Source organism: Desmodus rotundus, chromosome 4 (assembly GCF_022682495.2).
Source record: "Desmodus rotundus isolate HL8 chromosome 4, HLdesRot8A.1, whole genome shotgun sequence".
NCBI lineage: Eukaryota > Metazoa > Chordata > Mammalia > Chiroptera > Phyllostomidae > Desmodus > Desmodus rotundus.
The window spans coordinates 20,422,890-20,442,110 of NC_071390.1; the positions used below are offsets into that span (position 1 = coordinate 20,422,890).

The following is a 19,221-nucleotide window of genomic DNA, read 5'->3' on the forward strand; positions in this document are numbered from 1 at the left end:
GCTTTTAAATGCAGAAACGAAAGCAGCAGAAGCTGAAACCAGCTTACACTAACAGCTCCCTCAGGTTTCTGCCGCTTGTTCCTCTGCCCCCAAGAGGAAACTCCTTCTGCACTGACAATCACTCGGCACTATTTATGACCTCCGCGCGGGCATTTGCTGCCCTCTCCAGAGAGTACAGGGGTCTCTGAAACTCACCACTGACAGTGGGCTGTCACTGAGGGTTAAGGGGCTGTCGCTGGATCTGCAAATTTAGCTTTATCAAGTACAACAGCAGCCTTGTTTGTTTGCATACCAAAATGCAAGGGTCATTTTTCCTGCCCTAGAAACACTTCAACCTCAACCAAACTGGCAAGTAGCCAAAAGCTGCATGAAAATTAGCAAGCGACAGCTCAGGACTGTTCCCAGACACCTTCCGTGTGTCCTGACGAACTGTTCTTTAAACCAAAGATCAGAGTAAGAACAAAAGGAGGGGGACGCAGGTCATAAAAACTGCATGATACACACTCAGATGTAACTTGTAAAAAGACCGTTAGAAAAATTAAGTGTTCCAGGTGTCCCTTAAGTCTGATTTCATTTTCCACTTTTCTTTAAACTTTGGGCAAAACAAAGAGAGACGCAGCCCACGTTCAGTGGGAATATGAATGCCATGGGCGGCAAGCACACAGAAAGGACTAACATGGAAGTCATTTCATGAAAGGCAGGTCAATTCTGAGTCCCTGGAAGCAGCTCCAGACCCTCTGGGTTTAAGGTCATAAAAGTTGTCATTCACATTGTCCAGGGAGAAGCCATCTTGGTTGTGCTTTTATAGGAAAATCCACTCTTTTCTGGCAAAGTTATTTATTCTCAGGCTTCTCTCCTCTTCTAAAGTTCAAGCAATTTAAGGGCAAGATGCAAAACTTGCACTTCCGTGTCCCTCACAATGCTAAGCAATGCCTTGCACAAAATACGCCCTCGAGGAAAGATGGTTACGTGGATGAACAGACTTCATGACTGAAGAAAAGACTGTAAAAAATGAAGCTAATACAGTCGAATCCCCACACATTAGTGAGGGTGACATTTTCCTGGCCATAGAAACCTGGTAGACAGCTAAGAGGTCAGAACACCTGGGTATTACTCTGAGTTCATGGGGTTTGATGCAGGAACTGGGAAACCCTCTGGGGATCTCATTATCTGTACACCTCTAATTTCTCAGCTGAGGGATTTAAGGTACTTAAGCCACCTCAAAAGTAAAAGTCCCTTCCTCAAGGTAGAGCTGGGACGTGATCTAAATCCCCAACATTTGTTTTTCAATGGTGAACAGGATGAAGCTGTTCCTGGTTTGTCTCCCATTCCCCAGATAACTCCATCAGCAACACCTGGAAGTTGCCTTTTCTGCATAAAGGATTGTGAAACTTCGTAAGATCTCGTTGGAAACACAGCTCGCAGCACCATGCCTTCCCTCACTTCCTGGATCTTATGTAAATCAAATACTACCTCTTCCCTCCTTAGGCTATGCGGTAACCAAATCTATTCCAGCTCTAAGATTTCAAAACACCAGAGGAAAACATTCAGGTTATCCTTCCCGTAAGTTGTAGAAGTGGGAAAATTTCTGGAACACACACACCCACACCCCAAGTAAAATGACGACTACAGGGGGTGAATCTGGAGACGGGATCACACCAGATGCAGGGCGCACTGGTCCTTTCGTCATTCACCGCCCAACCACGGGCCCACCTGCACCCGGCACTCACTCCTTCCCGGGGCACAGCGTGTGAGGCAACACAGGATGACGGCAGTAGGCAAGCCTACTTTTAAAACGCTTTGACCTGGGGTTCAAGTCATGAAGAAATCACTGCTCCAAAGCAGAAGTGGGCAGAGAGACGCCACCATATAGGTGTAAGGCCTAGGAGGAAAAAAACTGGAAGTGACTTTGAGAAAACATCCCCCATCACAGCAAGAAGGAGTATCCCCGCAAGCCACTCTTCTTGCCTGAAAAAAATCTGCAGGTGTCCACATCCATTGTTCCAAAGTCTGTCTTTCTTTTTTTTTAAAAGATTTTACTTATTTTTAGACAAAGGGGAAGGGTGGGAGAAAGAGGGGGAGAGAAACATCAATGTGTGGTTGTCCCTCGTGTGCCCCCTACAGGGACCTGCAACCCAGGCATGTGTCCTGACTGGGAATCAAACCGGCAACCCTTTGGTTCGCAGGCCAGCACTCAACCCACTGAGCCACACCAGCCAGGGCTGTTCCAAAGTCTTTCGCTTTGCTCAAGATGCACATTCTAGCCAAGGTATGCTCAATATTGCAGAAAAGGTGGCGTTAACCAGCGAGAAACAAACACAGTAAGTCATCATCCTTCCAGAGAACTCAAGGTTTATAAACTATTTTCACATCCATTTTAGATGTTCCCTACATCGGCTGGTGACAGGGCTAGGCAGTTACTACGAGCCCCACTTGTGGGACGCGTCTAGTGAAAGTCTGAAAGTGAGTGACCTAGGAGTAAGACAGACCTAGGGCTTCTGACTGAAGGGACGGAGGTCCTCCCTGGGAACCCCAGTCAGTGACTGCCCAGAGGGAAATCTACCTTTCGACTAGATTCTGTCAGGGCTCTGGCACTGGAGACTCGCCCTGTGGCTACCTATTCTCGCGGCCCTGGACCTGTTATTACCGCGCTGCTCCGCACCAGCATTACTTCTCTCAGCACTGTCCAGAGACCACCTGAGGCAGCCATTCCTGCTGTAAGAGGCCTATGGGGTCACAGAGGTCTACCGTCTGTTCTGCAAATTCCCGCTGCACAGCCCCTGAAGAGTCCTGGGGTGAAGAAGTCTGTGCAGCCCTAACTCCGCCCCACTTGCGACGGCACAGACTGTCTCACTGAGTCTTCTTCCGCAGCACCAGTATCCATCCCCAGTCTTTCAGCCCCCAAATCCTACGTTCCGTTTCTCCCTCTGCAGCGCTGCGTGAAGCCCCCAGCACTCCACCTTGACGGTGGGCACAGGCAGCCACGCGTGGGACCCAGCTGACACCGCTGGAGAGCTGGAAGAGGAGAAATTACGCTCATGGGGTCTCCTCATTTTCCCAGGTTTCTCTGAACATCTGTGCAATATCAGATAAGGGCAGGATTTTTCCAAAAATTCTCCCTACACTAGAAATTGCGGGCAAAAGTCTTAAGTTAGTATTTCACTTTATATACCGGCAGAATTTGGAAATGGACGTGTGTCAAACAAAATGACAAAGTTTTCTTTGGGGTGAAAAAGAGGATTGTGATTAAAACTCCACCACTAGACCTGTTTAAGTAGGGGGGGGAAAAAGGAAAAAAGGAGAAAGCTGTGGTTGGAGAAGCACTTTTAAAAGGTATTATAGAGAACTGTTTTTAAAGTACTGGAATACTTAGTGAGGGTTAATTACTTATGAAAATTGAAAAGCTGTCATAATTAGCTAAATTTTCTGACAGCAGTTACAAAGGATGTAATTTAAATTATCCCATGCAAGATCCTATCTTATAACATTAAGGAATTACTTTCCATTTTTTAGGGTATGATATGGTAGGGTGGTTATTTTGAGAAAGAGAATCCCTTTATTTCTTAGAGATTCAGATGGAAATATTTATGGTTGGAATGATTTCATACGATTTGCTTCCAAACAATTTCACTGGGGACGAATGGAAATGAAAGTGGATGGATATAGACAAAACAAGACTGGCCATGAGAATAAATTGCTGAAGTTACCAATGGGTACATGTGTTAATTCTCTTTTTCTTTGGATAAAATAACTATGGGAAATTTACATGATAAAATACTACTCGGCCGTAAAAAAGAAGAAAATTTTACCCTTTGCAATAGCATGGATGGACCTGGAGAACATTAAGCTAAGTGAAACAAACCAGTCAGGGAAAGATAAATACCATACGATTTCACTCACATGTGCAATCTAATGAACAAACTGAACGAACAAGGAAAATGGGGACAGACTCATAGATGGAGAGCTGGAGGATGGCTGGGGAGGGTGGGGAGGTTAGGGGGTTGAGCAAAAAGGAAAAAGCACTCATGGGAATGCACAACAGGGTGGTGACTGCTGCGGGGAGAGGGGTACAAGGGGACTAAATGGTAATGGGAAAAAATACACTGAAGATTAAATTAAAAAAAGAAAAAAAAAGAACTATAGAGCACCAAAAGCTCAAGTGACAAAAGAAGAAAACACATAAGCTGAACTCTGGCAAAACTAAAGTTATGCTTCAAATGATGCCATCAAGAAAGTGTAAAAACAACAAAGAATGGGAGAAAATATTTGCAAATCATTTATCTGACAAGGGACTCATTCGGCTTACCTGTAATATTCTTCAGAAGCTAACTACGGAGCATGTGCATTGAGAATCCCCCCAAAAAACCCAAACCCTGCAGACTTTTTTGACCACATGGGCCTCTTATCACAGACATGGCTGCCTGGGGCGGCCTCTGGCCAAGGCTGATGGAAGTAGTGCAGCCGTTGGTCAGGGTCCTGAGAACAGGTGGTGGCACGGCCAGAGCCCTGAATCTAGTTGAAAGGAAAATCTCCCCCAGGGCAGTCACTCACTGGGGTTCCCTGAAATGACCCCTTTCCCTTCAGTCAGGTCAAAGTCTTTAAAACAGGCCAAAAATCAAACAAGCATTTCTCCAAACAAGACATACAAATGGTCAATAAGAATATGAGGCTGTTCAATCACTGATTATTAGAAAAATGCAAATCAGAACAAGCAATACTACTTCACACCCACTAGATTGGTTAGGATCTACTGTATTTTGCTGTGCATAATGTGCACCGTTTTGCCCAAATTTTTGAGGGAAAAATAAGGATGCATATTCTACATGGGTATAATGTTACATACCATGGGTATAATAACCCCATGTATGAGGCGCACAAAACCATGGGTGCACATTACACACAGCAAAATATGGTAAAAGACAGACAAGTGTTGGAGAGTTGTGGAGAAACTGAAACCCTCGTACACTGTTAGTGGGATGTAAAACGGCACAGCTGCTGTGGAAAGCAGCCTGGCAGTTCCTCAAACACAGTGACCATGTGACCTGGCAACTCTACTTCTAGGTATATACCCAGGAGAATGAAAACATACGTCCACAAAAGCCTGTACACCAGCCCTGGCTGGTATGGCTCAGTGGATTGAGCGCCAGCCTGAGAACCAAAGGACTCTGGTTCAATTGCCTGGGTTGCGGGCCAGGTCCCCAGTGTGGGGTGTGAGAGCAAGCACACATTGATGTTTCACTCCCTCTCTTTCCCCTTCCCCCATCTCTAAAAATAAATAAATAAATAAATAAATAAATAAATAAATAAATAAAATCTTTTTAAAAAATTGTACACCAATATTCACAGAAGTGTTATTCATAATAGCCCAAAAGTGAAAATAGCCCAACCCATCAACTGAAGAACAGATAAATGTGTTACACCCACAACACAGAATATTAATTGGCCATAGAAAGAAATGAAATACTGACACATGCTACAACATGAATGAACCGTGAAAATATTATGCTAAGTGAAATAAGCCAGTCATAAAATACCATATGGTGTATGATTCCATTTACATGAAATGTCCAGAATGGGGAAATCCATTGACAGAAAGTAGACTGGCGGTCACCAGGGACCTGGGGTGATGGGGAGGGGAGCGGACGACGTCTGCTGATACCGTATTCCTTTTCGAGGTGCTGAAAACGTTCTGAAACCAGATTGCGGTAGTGGTAACCCAACCTTGTCAATATGCTGAAATCACTGAATTAGACATTCTAGAAGTATGATTTTTATGGTATGTGAATTATAGCTCAATAATGCTATTACAAAAAAAAAAAAAAAAAAAAACCAACCCTCAGAAACCATCTTCACCTCAGAACAGGATGTACCAAGTGGAGGTGGGGTCAGGCGTCAAGAAGCCCCAGAGAGCACCTCACTCAGTACAGTACATGGCGTCCCAGAGCAGACGGAGCTGCATGTGGTCCAGCTCTGTGGTCAGGATGCATGAGCAACCGCGACTCCCACGCTTGAGACAAGACCACACACCTCCTTGCTCATGGGAACCCCCACCCCCAATCTTTTCTCCACTCAAGAAAGCATGTACAAATCAGAATAACGGTATACGTATATTCTAACTTACCTGCTCTAAAAATAATTTCCTACTTTATCATTAAAATACAATTGCTGGAAAAACACCTCTCACCTGATTGCCAAGGCTGATGATATGGAAAGCAATGCACGTGCCTTCTGGACTAGGAGTGAACCAAAATCTATACTTAAATTCCTCCACTGGAAACATGTCGGTTCAGTCAGAAAATAGGGAAGCCTCAAATGTTCCCCGAACACAGCAGCAGCAGCAGCAGCAGCAGAGACTAACGTTTACCAAGTGATCACTATATGGCAGGTACTGTTCCAAGTGCTTTGTAAGTATTGACTCAATTTACCTTTGCAATAACCCTGTAAGCTAGGAGCTATTATCGCATCGTACAGACGAGAAAACTGAGTTCACTAACTAGCCCAAAATCATATGGAGGCAGTCTGGCTCCACAGTCTGTACTCTGGGCAATGCTACTTCCAAGCATCCTTCTTCCGGACGACCACGAGCAGGTGGTTTGCTGGGCATGCAATTAGACTTGTGTGCCACAAAGCAATTGGTCAACAACTCCGGGCCACCTGCCGACATTGTGTTTCCAGGGGACCACAGACCACTGCCTTCAGTACCTGGGCAGGCATTTTCCCCTTCTGCAGCTACAGGCTCCCTGTCCTTGGGTGAATCCTCCTCCCCAGCAAAGGCAGCAACTGATTTGCAGACAGGGAGGCTGGGAGCTAAGCAAACCAGAGGCCTACAGCCTTCCAAGGAAATAAAGTGAAAGGTTCCCCAGGTGCCCATGTTAAGAATCAGAAGATATCTTCAAGGACAAGGATGGGACGTGGTTCAAGAAATGCTGCTCACCCTTTGGGGAAGTGAGCCCTTGCATACCCTAGTGACGGGAGTGTAAACTGATAGAACCACTGGAGGGCAACTTGGCACTACTGACCACAAATTTCACACCCTATAACCTCACAATCCACAATGCCACTTCTAGAAATCTAGCACAACTGCAGACAGAAATAAGTTCAACAATGGTTACCTGGCAAGAACCTGGACACAACATATGTTCATCTGTAAAGAAGTGGTTAAGCCCTAGCTGGTGTGGCTCAGTGGACTGAGTGCTGGCCTGCAAACCAAAGTTCACTGGTTCAATTCCAAGTCAGGGCACATGCCTGGATTGTGGGCCAGCTCCCCAGTTGGGGGAGTGTGAGAGGCAACCAATCCACGTATCTCAAACCTCTCTTTCTCCCTTCCTTACCTTCTCTCTCTTTAAAGAAAAAAAAAGGGGGGGGGGGCTGGCCTGGCTGGTGTGCCTCGGTGGATTAAGCGCCAGCCTGTGAACCAAAGGGCCACCGGTTTGGTTCCCAGTCGGGGCACATGCCTGGGTTACAAGCCGGGCCCCCGGTGGGAGGTATGTGGGGGGCAACCACACACCGATGTTTCTCTCCCTCTCTTTCTCCCTCCCTTCCCCTCCGTCTGGAAATGAATTAATAAAATCTTTTTTAAAAAAGTGCTTAAATAATGATCTAAAGCAGTAACACACAGGCATTTAAAAAACATCAGAGGTATAATGTGATATGGAAGCCTACAATATATTAAGGTTTGTAAAAAGTACATACTGTAAAATGCTACATATAAATTACCCCATTTTTGTTTTTATTTATTTTTAATATTTTTAAATATTTTATTTATTGATTTAAGAGAGAAAGAAACATCAATTTATTGTTCCACTTATTTACACATTCATGGGTTGATTCTTGTTTGTGCCCTGACCGGGGATCAAACCCACAACCTTGGTGTATCAGGACAACACTCTAACCAAATGAGGTAACCAGCCAGGGCACCCCACCCTTTTTAAGATTTTATTTATTTACTTTTAGAGATAGGGGAAGGGAGGGAGAAAGAGAGGGAGAGAAATATTGATGTACGAGAGATATATCAATCAGTTGCCTCTTGCACTTCCCCCATGAGGACCTGGCATGTGCCCTGACTGGGAATCAAACTGGTGACCTTTCAGTTCACAGGCTGGCACTCAATCCATTGAGCCACACCAGCCAGGACCAGGGTCCCAGTGGCCCTGTTTTAATTTTTGTCTTAAAAAAAAGTGAAATATAATGAACCCTACACATACCACCAATTTTACATTTGTATGAGATATCTGTATGTATAAATAAGTGTGTATATATGAATTTTATTACTAAAGGGTGGGACAAAAGTATGTTTTCAGTTGTAATACAAATAATACATTAGTTAATAAATAATAATATAAGCATAAACTGTTTTGCATACTCACAACTGTAAACCTACTTTTGCCCCACCCTATCTAGAAATAGGCAGCAGAAGCAGAAAAACCACCAAAACTACACAACAAACCACAGACTTTCACTTTTTACTCTAAGCATTGTTGTGTTTCTGTATTATTTACCGTCGTTATGAGCACGTGTTATTTTTGTGTAACTAAAAACTGACTTGCCCTGACCGGTGTGGCTCAGGTGGCTGAGCTTCGTCCTGTGAAGCAAGAGGTCACCAGCTCCATTCCCGGTCAGACTCGAGCCTGGGCGGCAGGCCTGCTCCTCCTGGGGGGTGAATGCGAGAGGCGACCAAGCGACGTTTCGCTCACACATCGATGTTTCTCTCCTTCTACCTCCCTCTCTCCCTCCTCTCTAAAAATCAATACCTAAAATCTTTTAAAATAAACTTAAAAATACAATAAAATAAAAACTGACGTGAAAAGGTAAAAAGTACCAAGAACAGCAATAGGGTCTACCAACTGGAAAGAAAGTCAGTCATAGGGGACTTCGTGCCAGATCAGACTGGTGCTGGGTCTCCTGTCTCCCCCACCTCCTGCAAATGCAGCAAGAAGATCTGCATGTTTAAAGACAAAGGTCTCAAGTAAAAAAAAGGAGTACACAGGATGTACTTCTTACACTAGTACCTCTTACACTATTCAACTCTCACACCACTCAAGTCCTTAAGAGGGGCAATGCTCCAACATCCCAATGTAAAAAGCCAAAGATTAACTTTCTCACCCAAATAAACCACTAAGAGGGAGAATAATGACATCTGATCAATGAATGAAGTTTGGGGGGGGGGTGTTGTTTCTATGTTAAATTGGTTTTTAATACAACTGGAATGAAATTGCCAAGTGCAGGTAAGGAAGATAATTTAGGAAAGGGCAAACAAAAAAACATGTAGAATTTTGAAAAACATAAATTTTTTCTCCATGAATGGATGGATGACGATCTTCAAGAATGTGTAATAAAACAGTGTTACAACATAAGATCGGTCTTGCTTGATATTTAAAGATCAGAACAGACATGTTTTTATAACTTCACTCTAGGTCCCTCCCTTCTCAGCCACAAATGTTCTTGCAACATCTTAGATTCACTTTTACCTCTTCCAAAACCAGTTTAAATTAAATTCTTTAAAACACCTAAGACCATGAATCAAAACATGGCCATGGCCCTCCGAGGGTGGTGATGGCACCAGGAACAGACGGTACAGATGCAGCTCATCTGTTTCCCCACAGAAGAAAGTACGGAAAGGAGAAAACCCGAAGTAAGTCAAGGCTATGGGCATGTAGTTGAGTAAGTGCGACTATCCCAGAAACCCAGGCCATGCAAGACTGGTGATCCACAAGTCTGGGAGAATGACCTATTTAATTCCCACACTGGGAAAGCCCAGAATTGTATCAACAAGCAGCAGAATTCAATAGGATGAGATATGCTTCCCCTCTCTGTACTTCCCAGATTGCAACGTTCCGGATTTATTTGTATTTGTCTGTTTGTGGTTTCCACATTACATGCAGATTTTGGCCAGACGTTTCTCCACCTAGTGGAAATACAAAGGATTTTCAAAAGGGAGGTGCCCACAGCCAGTTGGATGCCACTGCGCAGACAGGGCACCACGACCCACTCTGACGGCTCCCTTTCACTCAGTAGCTGCTCTCCCTGTCTCTGCAGTTATTGTGCAACGGGTGGCCCTGGCAGTGCCCACGACTGGGGTCGCAGGGTAAGGACTAAACCCACATCATGCACCTGATGGTCCCTCAAGCGTCAGTCCTAACAATTTAAGGCAGGGAGGAAAGAGGCCCTCGAGGGCATATAGATGGACAGGAATTCAAAAGGCAGCTGGAATTTTTAATCCAAAGCCATCTACAGTAGCCACAGTGTCCATAAAGAGTTGCTAGCTAGTGCCCAACACCCACAACGAGCAACAACCTGGGGCCTGGGAGGGAGGGCTCTCCTCTAGACACAGCCTTCCTGAGGTCCAGGAGAGTCAGCGACCCTTCGGCGACAGGCTGAGCGTGTGTGAGAACAAATACACACCTGCCTGTTGAGGTCGAAAATGAGAGTAGATCCAAGACTTAAAGTGGGGAAAGGAAAAAGTTCTAAGTACGTGACTCAATTCAAATTGGTTATGGGACCGAGGGGACTGAATAAAGAAAGTAACTGGCCATCGGCTTCGCTGGGGCAAAAACAAACATGTTCTTCAAGTAAAACCACAAGGACAGACCAAAGCAAGGAAAAAGAAAGTTCAAGATGGGGTGACTTAGGGAGGGCTCACCTGCTTGCTAAACCACACAGGCCAAAAAAATGTTTTCAAAATGTCTGATGCTGGCTGGAAAAGCAGGGCTGACTGGTAACATAAGTCAACAAATCCGAGAGTAATCAAGATGCAGGACGTTAAAATAATTTGCTCAAGGACAGTAAGCAGAAGAGTCAAGTTTGGAACTCAGGTGGCCTGCCCCTGAGCTCAAGGTCTCACCACTCTCTGTTCGACTACACCCCCATGCCCCCCTCTCCGGATATCACAGCTGTGACATCCGCATCATCTAATGTGTAGTCAGTAGGCACATGTAGCTTTCTCACTGAAATTAATTAAAGTTAAATTTATCATACCACCTTGAAAAACAGCCTGGCAGTTCCTCAAAAGGTTACGTGTGGAGTTAGCACACAACCCAGCGATCCCATTGTTAGGCACACATCCAGGAGAGAGGAAATAATATGTCTACACAAAACACCTGCACACGCATACTCACGGCAGCATTATTCATAATAACCCAGAAGTGGAGACAGCCCAAATGACCATCAACTGATGAATGGATAAATCAAATGTGGTGCGTTCCTACGACTGCATAGTAATTGGCCATAAAAAGGGATAAAATACCGATGCATGCAATGATATATTGATCTATCGACATGGGTGAATCTCAGAAACATTGTGCTAAGTGAAAGCAGCCAGTCACAAGGAACCACAGAAGTGTATGATTCCACTTATATGGAATGTCCCGAACAGGTGAATCCACAGAGACAGAACGTAGGTTAGAGGCTGTCGGGGGCTGCGGGAGGTGGGGGGGAGACCAGGAGGGACTGCTCAGGGCTACGGGGTTTCTTTATGGGATGAAGGAAAATGTTCTAAAATTAGATAGTGGTGACGGTCAACAACTCTGTGACTTACTAAAAAGACACTTTTTTTCCTTTTTTTTTAAATAAAGATTTTGTTTATTTATTTTTAGACAGAGGGGAAGGAAAGGAGAAAGAGAGGGAGAGACACAGCACTGTGTGGTTGCCTCTTGCATGCCCCCTAATAGGGTTGTGGGGGCCTGACCCACAACCCAGGCATGTGCCCTGACTGAGAATCGAACTGGCAACCTTTTGGTTCACAGCCCACGCTCAATCCACTGAGCTACACCAGCCAGGCTAGAAAGACGTTTCGTGTACACTTTAAAAGGGTGAATCTTTTGACAAGTTAATTATATCTCAAGAAAGTTGATATACAAAAACTAAATGTCATTAAAAATTCAGTGCCTCAGGTATCCTAGACACATTTGCCACATGTCGCTAAGTGGCCACCAAAATGAATGGCGCAGACACAGGTCACTTCAGCATCACAGAGAGTTCTGCTGGACAGCACTGCCCCACCGAGTGGGTAGAAGGCCTCCTTCACCATCCAACCACGGCGCACCTTCCAGGTCTCACCACTTGCATACTGGAATGGGCCTCCCCCTTCCTGGCCCACAGACATCATACTTATCCTTCAGAGCCCATCCAAATGCCTCTTCCTTCATGAAACTTTCCCTAAACCCCCCCACCCCCAGCTCTAGCAGATCGGTTGCCCACACCTCTATCACAGCGCTGACCCCTCTGGTTACAAATCACTGTGCGTGTTACCTGTCTTCCAAACAAGACTACCAGCTCCTTGAGGACAGGGATTCCCAATGTCTAGCTGTAACAGCCTGCTTCAAAGAGGGGACATTTCGGTAAATGTTTGCCGAAATCTACTGAAAGAATTTGCAGACACTCAAGGCATTGATTTTCAACAACGGCGCACTTTGGTGTGTAAAACAGACTAAGAAAATGAGGGAAAGAGAATTTGAATCTGGAAGTCTCCTATCCCACTATTCTACAAGAAGGTGTGTTGGTGATTGCCATTTTGAAGAAAGAAGGGCTTCTGGACTAAAAGCTGGGGCAATGGAAGTGACTAAAGGAAGGGGTGGGGGCCAAGGGTATACTATGGAGGGGTGGGAAAAAACAGCAGGAACTAGACCCCCCACCCCGGCCAATGCACAGTAGAAGAGCAGTGCCCGAATCTCCAGAGATCTGTGCCCCCGCCACTGGCTGACTCACTTTATGGAAAATGACTTGTTTTTTTTTAACTAAATCTTTATTTTAAATAATATAGTCAGACTTTTCTGGTAAAGTTTAACCAAAAATAGAAAAAAGAAAACAACTCCATGTATCACAATCATAATTTCACTGGAAGAGACAAATACCAAGGCCTACTAATTGGAGATCTTCCTGCTTTGTTGTTCTTTACAGATTCAAGGGCTCACATCTGAGTTACGGTGACCTAGAGGAGAGTCAAGTCTAAGTTCCTCACACAGGAGTGAGCTAAGCCAATGAACTTCCCTGAGCCAGGATGGTAAGACAGGGCTGTTCAAGTGCAGAGCTGGTAAGAGGGAAAGCAAACCACCCAATATGTATTTCTGTATTAAATGCATTTGGAAAAAAAGGCTGTACTTGACAGAGCCACTTTAATGCAGTGAGGCACACATACCATTTCAACACGGACTGAGTACAGAGAGTCTTCCTCAGTCCAGAGTTAGCTGGAAGCCCGTTGCTGAAATAAGGACAGTGAGTACCTGAAGTAGGTCTTATGCCAAAATGGTCTCTGAATTTTTTTTTTTTCTTTACTGGTTTCTACAAGCCAAAAACTCAACAAAAATCAAACCCCACACCAAACTGGCTAAATTGCAGTGGATTCAGAGTTAATAATTATATAGTAGCTTCCATTCCAAAGGTTAAAATTCAAAACATAAATTTCACTACAGATACATACAATGGTGTTCTCCACAGAAAGAGACAGGGGTATTCGGCAGGGGTGGGAGTGTGGGGGGAGGGGTCGGGAAGAGGGAGACTACTGGTTAGAAAAACCGTCCCTTCTCTGCAGGAACTGGAACCACACAATCGCTGCTGGTCAGTGCGAGCACCCATCCAAATGGAACAAAGTACAAAAGCCACCCTGTCCCCAAAATAAGTATTGGAAGTGCCAGAGAAATGATAAGAGAATGACCTGTGCTCAACAAACCGTAAGATCCCCTCCCCTGTCTTCTAGCCACCTCCCAGCTTACATAACAAGGGAAGGGACCTCCGCACTTGCCATCCTTCCTCCTGCTGAAGAAATGGGCAGGGATTTAAAACAGAACACAAGGAATGGCTGTTTCCCACCACTGACTAGGACAACCACTGCTCCGCCGGGTGAGGCAGTCAGTCCACAGGCCCTGGGCACCCACCTCCAAAGGCCCTAATGTTCCTAAATCAACCCCTAACAATGTTATTGATTGGTCATTGGGAACAGCCTTTAGAGATACAAAAATAGACGGGTGCAAAGGAAAAAGCAACAGTTTGGACTATGTTTTGCTCTATCAGCGTTTATACTTAATTTTACCAGTCCAAAGGATTATTAACTTTTCTAATAGACAAAAAAATGTATCTCTCTCTCCTACTTTTAATTTAACTGGGAAAATAAACAACCCCAACACCTAAAATGGAAGGGTTCAGACCTAGAAAAAGGAATATACTAGCCCAGAAAATGAGCTCTATTCCTTTCACATGTTATTTCAAATATACATAAATATATTCTGGGGGGAAAAACAGGACACTTCAAGAGATAAATGAATAAACAAACTGCGGTACGGCCATACAATGGAGAATTATCCGGCCATAAAAAAGAATAAAGTGCTGGTACGTGCTACAACATGAATGAACCTCAAAAACATTATTCTAAAGGGAAAGGGGCCGGACACAAAAGGCCACACTGTAGGATTCCATTTATGTGAAATATTCTGAATAGGTAAATCCATAGGCACAAAGCAGATTGGAGGCTGCCAGGGGCTGGGGGAAGGGGAGGAGAGCTGAGCTGCTTAATGGGTAGGGGTTCCTATTGGGGTGATAAAAATGTTTTGAAACAGGACAGAGTGGGTGGTTGCACAACCTTGTGAATATGCTAAATACCACCGAATTGTTTCACTTTATAATGGTTAAATGGCTTGAAATAGTTTGTTATGTGAATTTCATTTCACTTAAAATGTTAAAATAAAGGATAATAATGGGCAAAACAAAGATGCCTACCTATGTGAATAGGCAGCCCATGAACTCCTGGGGAAAAGACAAGTGGTTTTTGCTGGGATTCTGCTTCTACTCTTGATCACAACACAAAGTTCAAGTGCTAAGCTGGAGAGACTTTGAAAAGACAGAGAAGAGAAAAGAAAGTGAAGAAAATAGAAAGGTAAAGCCCTGCCAAAGGCGAGGGAAGGAGGGGTTACCCCTAGTGCACCCCACCCAACTTGGCACCAAGAGTAACGCTCCCATTAAGGTTTCGAAATGCCCGCCTGAGCTGGAATCAGCACAAGCCAGCTTCGCTGCCTGGATAAAAAGCAAGCCACCCAGCAAGAAAAGCTGGGGTGCTCCATTTGCAGCACCACCGTTTGCTCAATAGCCATAGGCTGGCCCAGATCAGCATCAGGGACTGGCTCTCCCAGACCAGCCAGCCTAACAGTAAGAGCTTCTAAGAGCTCAAGCGCCCTCCTCCTGAGGGGTCCCCGTCTCATCCCATCCCACCTGCGTCCCAAGAGTCCTGCTTCCCACCACTTAACTCCAACTCCATTAAAAATGGTGCCTTCAGAACTTGCCCTAGTCCAGCTTGAAATAAATATCCTCGCGGCCCCTCCTCCCTCTCAGGCTGGCCCAGTAGCCACGTACCCCGACCACAGACCTACACGCGGCATCGCTGCCTAGGAAACTTGCCCCATGGGGGGACACGAACGCACCCCACCTGCTCCAGCTTGGCTCCACTATCCAGTCACAGTCACGCCAGACCACCTGACCTAACTACCGTCTCAAAGGCCCCGCACTCGCGTGGCACCCATCCTCTGCCGCCTTCCTGACCCCGAAACAGGTGTCCCTCAGCGAAACACCAGCGCCCCCTTAGATTGTGTCCACTCCACGCATGGATGTCCCTTTCGCGACCCCTCAACTCTTGGCAACAACACTCCTTCAGCCTCCTCCAGCCATCGGCGAGGCCGTCTCCAGCCCCCTCCAGCCAGGCCTCGACGACCCCCCAGGCGCCCAGCCCGGCCCCGACGCCCCTCCCCCTTACCTGCGGGGGTTCAGCCCTGGCTGACAGGGGGCTGGGCAGCGCCTGGAGGAGCAGGAGCGCCATGCCACTCAGGAGCCTTCTCCTCTCCATCCCCCTCCTGCTCCTGCTCCTCCGCCGCGGCGCCGCCGCCACCCTCTTCCTCCTCCCTCTCCTCCTCTTTCCTCTTCTTCCTTCTTCCCTTCTTTTCCTGTTTCACTCTCCCCCCTCCCGCTTCCGGCTCTGCTCCACCTCAGACAAAACACCCTCCCATACATTAGGGAGGTCCTCCAGTTCCAGCGCTGCACCAGCCTCTACACTCCGTCCATTGACCGAAATGGCTGTCAATCACATCGAAGTTCCTCCTCACGAAGACGGAAAACCGGAGGGATCCAGCCAATGAAAAGTAGGAGGAAGCTGGGCCATCTTGAGTGCTGCAAAGCTGTGTGGATGAGAAGTGTAGCCAAGTAAGTCCGACCAGGGGGCGGGGCCCCCCCTAGAAAGTGTAGTATTGAAAAGTCGAACTCCGATATAGCCATCTTGGGTGTGGCGGAAGTGCTGGATTCCCACGGTTTAGCAAAGAAAGAGAAAGAGTATGGGGATTCTAAATGGTGCTGGCAAATATTTTTTTTGGCTTTGTTTTTTTTTAGAAGGTAACTGGGCGCCCCTAAAGAACAAAACAACTGCAATCTAAAAATCTTTCGATACCTTTTGTTCTGAAGCACAGCTCCCTCTCCTGGTCTCAAACTGCCCAAACAGTAGCTTAGGTCAACTTGAATTCTCTATGAGATAGTACCTTCACCTGAGGCACAGTGCTTTGTCACCCCAAGTTCCAGGGACAAAATTCTATTGACTCTACCTCAAAAATAGCTCTGAAATCCACCCTAATCGCTTCGATCCGTGTTCTCATCTTCTGGCGAAATACAAATGGTCTCCTTTCACACACCGCAGCAGGGATGCTCTACCACACACACACACACACACACACACACACACCCCATTTGTTGTTTCATGGCTTTCCCTCTTAAAATGCTTCAGCCAGCTATGGGGCATGTAGCCCAAACCTCTCCATACCGTCCTCTCTATGTCCTGTTTCCTGCATACTTCTCTCTGTCTCACCTGTCACCCACACGTTCTGCTCACACTGAAACGAACACTTAAGAAATCTTCAATGTGCTGTGCTATATAGTAAAATACACTTAACTTTGTTTACACTTACGCATACAATTCCCTGTTTACAAACTCCTAGTTCCCACCCCTTGTTTCTTTTTCTAGAGATTCATGTAAAGCTTCTCCCACAGTGCATCTAATCTGTATCCGCCTGGCCAACCCCTCCTACTGAATTTGCAGCTTTGTGTATGGCACACCAAGTCTTACTCATTTTTTAAGAAATTCTGAAAACTGGGCTATGGACAGGACAAACACTAGACCTTGCACAGCCTGGATTAGCACTTCCCACACAAAGACATTTTAGTGACTCTAAAGTTGGTTAGTGACTCTAACCAACTTTATTTCCATATCCTCCAGGAGCCAACTGAAAGCAGAGGCCTTACAAAATGCAGTTGCAATGCAGTTTGAGTGAACAATTTTAAAAGTGCCTCTGAACTGCAGCCCCTATATACCCCAGACTTTTCCCAAAAAGTAATTGTCTACGAAGAGAGGAGGAATGCCAGGAGGCTTAAGGAACTGGGAAGGAAAGGGAAAAGTTGTTGATTTTTGGAAGAACATCAGTGTGAAACTGCTTCTGAGCTCCGTTAAGATTTTTTTCCTACTTGCCTTTGAAAATGGGCAAAGCTGAAGCCAAATCTCCTATCCTAAGAAAACTAGCTCACAGACACAGCCCCTTCTGTTCAGACATCAGCTAAAGTCAAATTGCACATGTTAACATGGATGAACTTTGAAAACATGATGCTGAGTGAAAGAAGCCAGATACGGGAGGCCACATACTGTGTGGTTCCATTTACATGAAATGTCTAGAATAAGCAAAACTACAGGCAGAAAGTGGATTGGGGATTGAGGGGCTGGGGCTGGGAAAGAGGGAGTGACTGCTAATGCACGGTTTCTTTTGGGGGTGATGGAAATGTTCTGGGATTAGTGGTGATGGTTGCATAGCTTCGTTGAATACACTACAGACCATTAAATTGTGCGCTTTAACAGGATGGATTTATGTTCCATGAATTGTATCTTAATTTTTGAAAACAGTTGGGGCAGGGGGAGGGGAATTAAATTGCAGCCAGTACTTCGACCACAGGGAGGAGGCCTTTTTTCATTAAAGCAGTTGTCCTTCAAGTGTGGTGTGTAGAGAGACAACCAAAGTGTCCTTCGATGGAGGACTGGTTAAAGAAGATGTGGCGTGTATATACAATGGAACACTACTCAGCCATAAGAAAAGACAAAATATTGCCCTTTTGGTCAACCCTTATAGATAGGTCTTGAGAATATTATGCTAAGTGAAATAAATCAGTCAGAAGTTAAGAACCATATGATTAACTCATATGTGGGACATAAAATTAAAACTCCATGGACACGGACAGCAATGTGGTGGTTACCAGAGAGACTGGGGTGGGGGGAGGCCTAATATATGGTGTGGAGTGTGACTTTAAGCGGTGGGCACAGTACAATATACAGATTTTATACCCTAGAAGCATACACTTTAAACCTGTATTATCCTATTAACCAATGTCACCCCAATAAATTTAATTAAAAGAAAAAAGTGTAGCACATAGAATCATTATCACTGGAAAATTATCAGAAATGCAAATTCTCAGGCTCTGCCCCAGACCTACATAACTAGAAATTCTGGGGAAGGGGACCCTACGATCTGTTTTAACAAGCTCTCTGGATGATCACGATGCATTTTTTTTTAGTTATTACTCCAGAGTAGGGGAAAATTTCACATAAATGGCCAGAGTAAGTTATTTTAGTTTTTGCATGCTACCTACTCATAAATTGGGTCTCGGTCACATATTGTTTTTTCCTTTTTACAACCTTTTAAAAATGTAAAAACCATTCTTGCCCTGGACGTGTTGGAGTGTCATCCTATTGGTATGCAGCCAAAAGGTTGCAGGTTCGATCCCCAGTAGAGTCACATACCTAGATTGAGGGTTCAGTCCCCAGCCAGGGCCCGCACAGGGGCAACCAACTGATGTTTCTCTCATTCCCTCCTTTCCTCTATCTCTAAAAGCAATAAAAAACATATCCTCGGTGAGGATTTTAAAAAATATAAAAATCATCCTTAGTTCCCAGGCAAATAAAAACAGGTAGCAGGCTGATCTGGGCCCTCAAGCTATGGTTTGCCAACTCCTGCTCTGGGGCAACACAGCCCCCATTCTGGGAGACCCCTGGAGTTTCCAGCAAAGACAGATAGATTTTCCTCTTGTAATAAGGGAAACGAACAGCCTTGGCTTTAGCCATGTCGGTTCCCCTTAAAGTTGTGATGCCCCCCTCCCTGCCAAGGCCCAAGTAAGTTCAGATCTGGCTTTCCATCCAGGCATTAACAACTCAGTCTGCAG

At 45.3% G+C, this 19,221-nt stretch overlaps 1 protein-coding gene across 1 annotated transcript in view; it reads right to left on the reverse strand.

Annotated features, from left to right (window-relative positions):
- WBP1L (WW domain binding protein 1 like) overlaps positions 1–15,960 on the reverse strand; it is a 53,609-nt gene extending 37,649 nt beyond the window's left edge. The window contains exon 1 of the mRNA XM_053923303.2: positions 15,734–15,960. Within this exon, the coding sequence (XP_053779278.1) occupies positions 15,734–15,823 (90 nt within the window). The 5' untranslated portion in view covers positions 15,824–15,960. The remainder of the gene's footprint in view (positions 1–15,733) is intronic.
- Positions 15,961–19,221: the final 3,261 nt, after the last annotated feature.